The sequence below is a fragment of the Nothobranchius furzeri genome, chromosome 7, assembly GCF_043380555.1.
Source record: "Nothobranchius furzeri strain GRZ-AD chromosome 7, NfurGRZ-RIMD1, whole genome shotgun sequence".
Lineage (NCBI taxonomy): Eukaryota > Metazoa > Chordata > Actinopteri > Cyprinodontiformes > Nothobranchiidae > Nothobranchius > Nothobranchius furzeri.
In genome coordinates, this window is record NC_091747.1 from 69,643,030 (window position 1) to 69,649,029 (window position 6,000).

Genomic DNA, 6,000 nt, shown 5'->3' on the forward strand with positions numbered 1-6,000 from the left:
TCGGCGTTGTGCGGCACTTCCTTATATAGATTTGGCGGGTGACGTGAAATGGAAGCCTGGCGCTGGGGATGTTGGGTAATGGAGTCTGAGCGGCTCTGCGGTGCCTCCCTAGAGGAGGTTGACGGCTGAGAGGGAGGTTGTGTGACACAAAGCTGGAAGAGAAACTATGAGAGAGAGGTGGCGACCTACATAGCAGCGCTCGTACCTGAGGTTTGCTCGGAGACGATCTCGATGTGCAGCTGCTGGAGACGGCTGATCAGCGAACCCCCATCCCCTCGGCCCCCCTCCTCCACACACTGCTCAAAACTCGCCATCACTTCCTGAAAATACAGCTCGACACTTTGACCCATGTCCTGTCCCAAACACACACACACACACGCACACACACACACACACGCACACACACACACACGTGTGAATGTACACATTCACAGGAAGGTGCACATGCAGCATGTATTCTTAGCAAGAAGGGTGAAGGGTCACAAATTTGCGCACGTCTGCCCCAGAGTGTGTCCTGCTGAGGAACTGTGTTAGAACCGTTGCTAGGCAACGCCACGCAGCTTGGGAGTAACAACATCAGTCAGGAAGGTTTATAAGACACAATGCTAGGATGGTTGTCCTTACTGTGGTTTCTTAGCCGTCCTGGTTATTAAGTTAAATCAAATAAACATTAAAACTGTCACTTTGTCTATTTCTCATGTCTTCCTCTTTTACCAGGAGCACACACGGTCGTTAATGATCATCTAACACAAAAAGCACAATCACAAGTCATTTATGCTTGTGTAAAATCAAAGGTCAAAAGTTCTGAAGACACATTAGAACATTCTGGAAGAAATCAGCTGAAGTTCATGAAGATCGTTCCAGTTGTGAGGAGCTGCTAACACAAAACGCACATTTCCTTTGTTCTCCTTTAACTTTAGGAAGAACAGGAACGATCGGGTCATGGCGACGTAGGCTGCGGTCTTCTTACTTCCGCAAACAGTTTGGATTAGTAAAAGATTCATTCACTCATTTCTCAACACATCTGCGGTGGTGTTTAGCATGAATGGATGCTTTGCGAGTTGCTCTGGCGCTCGTGTTAGTCGGAGGAGAGGGGGATGGAAAACGGTAGGATTTACTGTAGAGCCTTACTCGTTACTCATCGTGATATTCAGACATCTCACATCTGATTGGCTAACAGCAACACAACTCTTCCACTTGGGTAGAAAACCAAAAAACCAACGTTGGTGTTCAATCTCCACAAAAATCACAAACCTGAAAGAGTTCTCCTTACTTTGTTCTTCATTACACACAGAGTGATGAGGGTTTGCTGTTACCTTTGCTGACATGTTTCGACGTTCACTGCCGCCTTGGTCAGAGCAACCGCCGGATGTTGGTGATGTCACTTCCTTCTCCGCTGATCACCGTGTCCCATGAGTGGTCCATGGTGTAAACTCCTTCGTCCTTGTTCATGCTCCTGGGTCCACGTCTCCTTTTGTGTTGTCCCAGTCCGCTACATGCTTTTCTCTTTTGCACTGGCCTTATGGCGGATTTCTTTATTGTGCTTTCTGCTTCTCGTTTGCTGCTCTTGTGTGTCTTTGACTTGTTTCCTTCTCACACTCCTTGTTATGTTCTATTTTTCGTGTGTTGAGTCGGCGTCCAGTTTCTCCTATGCATGTTTTATTGCAAAGATTGTATGGTATTTCATATCCGACTCCACATTTTTGTCTTTTGGGTGTACCTGATCTTTTCCTAACTGTCAGACCCGGTTTTGCTAGCGTGTTTATGTTTATGTGTTTTTTTCATCGCTGTTACAACCTTTTCGGTTATGCCTTTGATGTATGGAAGGGTTATTACTCGGTTTTGTGGTTACTTGATGCTTTCTACCCATGTTGGGTACCCACAGGTTTTTAAAGCATCTATTATGTGTTGGTCCTCTTGTCTGTGTTCCCCTTCTTCTGTTATTATGTTTGCTTGATGGTAAAGTATTCTGATTACTGACATTTTATGTATGGTAGGATGTTCAGATGTCCATAATAAATATTGGTGTGTGTGTGTGTGTGTGTGTGTGTGTGTGTGTGTGTGTGTGTCTGTGTGTGTGTGTGTGTGTGTGTGTGTGTGTGTGTGTGTGTGTTGGTTTTCTGTATGTGTTCATGTTCAGGGTTCCATCCTTCTGTCTGGTTATTTTCATGTCCAGTAAAGTTATGCTGCCCTCTTCTTCTTCCTCATATGTGAATTTTATGCCATTGGTGTCATCGATGTTGTTCAGGTGTTCCGTTATTGTTTCTGCTTGTCATTTTGGAATGATTTCTAATATGTCGTCTACTTATCGTTTCCATAAATTCATTTTGCAGACGGGGAGGGGGGGGAGGGGGGGTGGTATTGGCTTCTTACTCTAGGTCCTGCATGAAAAATTCACAGAGGGTAGCTGACATTTAGCCTGGCCTGCCAGACTCCTCCTCCTCTGTTTAATTCTGCACAGAGAAAGGGTCTGGGAACTCTCCTGTTCAAATAACCCCGCCCCCTGAGGATTCTAACCGAGCCAATCAGCGCTGAGCAGCGTACGTCACACACCATAACGCCGAGTTTGTCATAAACATGACGACTGAAGCGGAGTTCGCTGCGGCTCTTTCCTCTGTTCTAAATGACTTGGACACATCTTTAAAACCACAACAAGTAGACGCGCTAAAAGCCTTTCTTCTAAAGAAAAATGTTTGCGCTGTCTCCAGACGCCATTTCTGACCACAGCTAAAAAACTACAGCGTCGCGGACATCACACTCAGCGACGCTCAGTTTCTCATAAACAACGAAGACAGCGGCGGAGTTCGCTGCGGCTCTTTCCACTGTTCTAAATGACTTGAATGTCTTTAAAACCACAACAAGTAGAAGCGCTAAAAGCCTTTCTTCTAAAAAAAATAAAAGACTTTTGCGTCGTTGCCACACGCCTTTTTTTTTTTTTTTACTACAGCTAAAAAACGACAGCGTCACGCGGTGCATTTCCGTCTTTTTTCTGATTGGTTATTTTTGAGCTGCCTAGTCCCGCCCCTCAGGTGCCTCTGTGCCTGTGTCACCAGACTCTCTCTGTGCAGAATTAAACAGAGGACGAGTCTGGCCCAGCCAGGCTAGCTGACATTGGGTTTCCCATGGCAAAGCCTTCCAGTTGTTTGTAGATGTTCCATCGTACTTGAAGTATGTTGATTTTGCTATTAGTTCTATTAATTGTGCTAAATCATCTGCTGTGAGGTTTGGCCTTTTGCGTAGAGTTTTATCCCGTTTGAGGGCAATATCGTCCTCTGCTGCCCGCGGATAAAAGCAAGTGGCGCCACCAACATCCGGCGGTTGCTCTGACGAAGGCGGTAGTGAAAGGTTGAAACGTGTCAGCAAAGGTAACAACAAACCCTTATCACTATGTGTATAATGAAGAACAGAAGAAAATGAAATTGGATAACCAACATAGTACAAATGTTACAAACATTATGAAAGAGTTCTGCCGTGTTGCGGAGTTGCTAATGCTAAAGGTTAGCGCCAACAATCCGAGAAGCGCTCTGCTCTCTCCTGGCTGCTAAACCAACAACAGCCTTCCCCATTCCCAAGCCAAGGTGAGTGAGTCCATGATTGCCCTTTTTTCCTGTGACGTAGAAGAGACTGCTTTATCAGAGTTTTAGCGTTTGTGTCCTCTCTCTAGCTAAAGCGGTTTACATGCATGTAAACAAGTAAAACACGTTCCTCAGTGAACGAGACCTTTAAGGTAAATACATAAAACCCTTTTAATGTAACCGGTGTTGTTTTCTAGCTGACAGTGTAAGCCCAGACTGGACAGAGATGTCCAACAATGGCAGCAAAGGATGACCACCTCAAGGGAGTGCAAACAGGAGGTGGTAGAAATGATCTAAACAGCATCTGCATAATGTACCATAGATCACAACAATGGAGTAATAATTTGTTTTAAAAATAAAATATTGGCGACAGAGACTCTGATTTAGCCTAGAAATCTGGAGAAACCATAGCAGTAGCAAAAGATGCTATGGGTTGATCTAGCCACGCTCCTTTGTTGCCTCAGCATTTTCGGTTGCAATAGCATCCAGAGACAGATTCTGTCCCACCACTGGATTCTGTCTGTGGGCCATGGCCAGAGTATTTATTTACACATATAGGATGGCTAGCTAACCAGGCTAACTCTGCTTCTCACACACTTGCAGAGTTGTACCAAAACCTTGAACCAGCTATTTGATGCGAAGCCTATTTAACCGTAAAATTTATAAATAAAAAGCACATACGTGAAGGAAAATAAACATAAAAATCCATAAGGAAACAAGTGAGGAGAGATGCTAATACTGACCTTCAGGGCCTGAGCCAGCTGGGGCCCATGACACCTCTCTGGTCCTAAAGCAGCCTGTAAGGAGTGTAGAACCACAGAACGCATGTGATCCAGAGGACTTAAAAACCGAGACGATGCAGATGCGTCCAAATCCCCCAACAAGACCGGTATCAAGGGACCACAGAAGATGTCTGGATCGGCCAGCACAAAAACCCTGCAGGTGTTCCATAAAAGACAAGGAGGTGTTTTAAAACAACGCCACGCCAAGAGCCAGTTCAACAAGATCCGATACGGGCTCACCTCTCCTGGAAAGGATAATGGTCATTTTTTAGACTCTGCTCAGCTGTAACCATCCTCTGGTACATCAGACCTGATGATCAAACCAGAACTTAATGACTTCATAATGGGGTGAGGTTAGGAGCAGCAGTCAGAATCATTTCCTCACACTTTGTCAGGGTTTTCTCAACTGGATCGACCACGACAGCCAAGCTGTTGGGTTCGTGGTGATCTATGGTCATTTACTTTGTTTTCTTCTGATCAGTATTGTTAGTAATCCTGGTTTCTCTGCTCTTCAACCACACCCACCCTATGTTGGTCAATCACATCCACAGAGCTTGTTTTATAAAGACCCAATGCTATTTGAGTCACACCAAAAGTCACAGAACTGATGTTTTCTTATTCTGCCATGCCGTGCACCTTCCTGCATTCATCCTTTTGTCTTTAACTGTCTTAATACTAGAAGATTTGAGACTGACTACCTGAAAAGAGGCGCTCCGTTTTAATCTGTCTGACGTAGCTGAGACCCACCGAGCAGTAGGGCTGGGGATAGGTCAGCAGTCTCTTACAGAAGTCGTAAACACGCTTGTACAGCTCGTCTGGAATGTAGGCAGTCTGAAACGTCACAAACAAACATATCACAAGTTAAAAAAGAATTACGGGAACAAAATCATGTCTTTTAATATGAGGAAAAATCATATTCTGTGTCATATTTGGCAGTATTTAGGGTCACAACTTCCTTATTGGTATTTATTCCAGGAAATAAAAATGAGTTCCTCCTGCTGCTAACCAGGAGGCGGAACAGGAGGAACTCCCTACCCTAAACGTTGGTTAATGCTTGACGCGTCTGCGAGGTCCGCGCGGAAAAGTTGCGTCATTTTAACAACCATGCCCCTCCACCGCTCCTCCGCACGGCACAAGATTTCCGCAACGTGCACCTCGGAAAATTTCTAACCACGCGGACGGACAGACGCGGAAAAACATGGCGGACCGGCAAGAACTAGTATGGCAGAGGTTCGTAAATACAGACATTTGTATGATTCAGCTCTCAGAGATCACCGTGATCAACATGTTGTTAATAATTCTTGGAGAGAAATAGCTCGCACTGTCGGAAAAGACGAGGACGCTGTTAAAAATGCTGAAATGCCATGTTGTAAACAGTCATTTCTACTTCTACTACGGTGTAGTGTTGGATGCATGCCGTAGAGCTCCATGCTGCCCCCTACAGTTTGGAAGAATATTGGCTCACCGCAGAGACAAGCCGCATGAACCATAAACGCTGCGAGTTGTGAAGCTCGTTCCATTCGCGAGCCGCATCACCGCGCGGAAAGTGAATGCATCAAGCATAAACCAAGCTTAACACCACCCTAAGCAGATGAAAATATGCATGCATGGTCTAAAACAGTACTTTTAAATCAGCCAATGAA

General features: G+C 45.1%; 1 protein-coding gene across 5 annotated transcripts in view; it reads right to left on the reverse strand.

The window, feature by feature from the left end:
- Window positions 1-6,000, reverse strand: part of LOC107382343 (phosphoinositide 3-kinase regulatory subunit 6) — a 45,542-nt gene that overhangs the window by 25,410 nt on the left and 14,132 nt on the right. For all 5 annotated transcript variants that reach the window (XM_054751791.2, XM_070553649.1, XM_070553648.1 and 2 more), the window contains 4 exons: window positions 5,056-5,188; window positions 4,598-4,667; window positions 4,319-4,511; window positions 206-353 (listed from right to left, as the gene is read on the reverse strand). In XM_054751791.2, coding sequence (XP_054607766.2) covers window positions 206-353; window positions 4,319-4,511; window positions 4,598-4,667; window positions 5,056-5,188 — 544 coding nt within the window. The remainder of the gene's footprint in view (window positions 1-205; window positions 354-4,318; window positions 4,512-4,597; window positions 4,668-5,055; window positions 5,189-6,000) is intronic.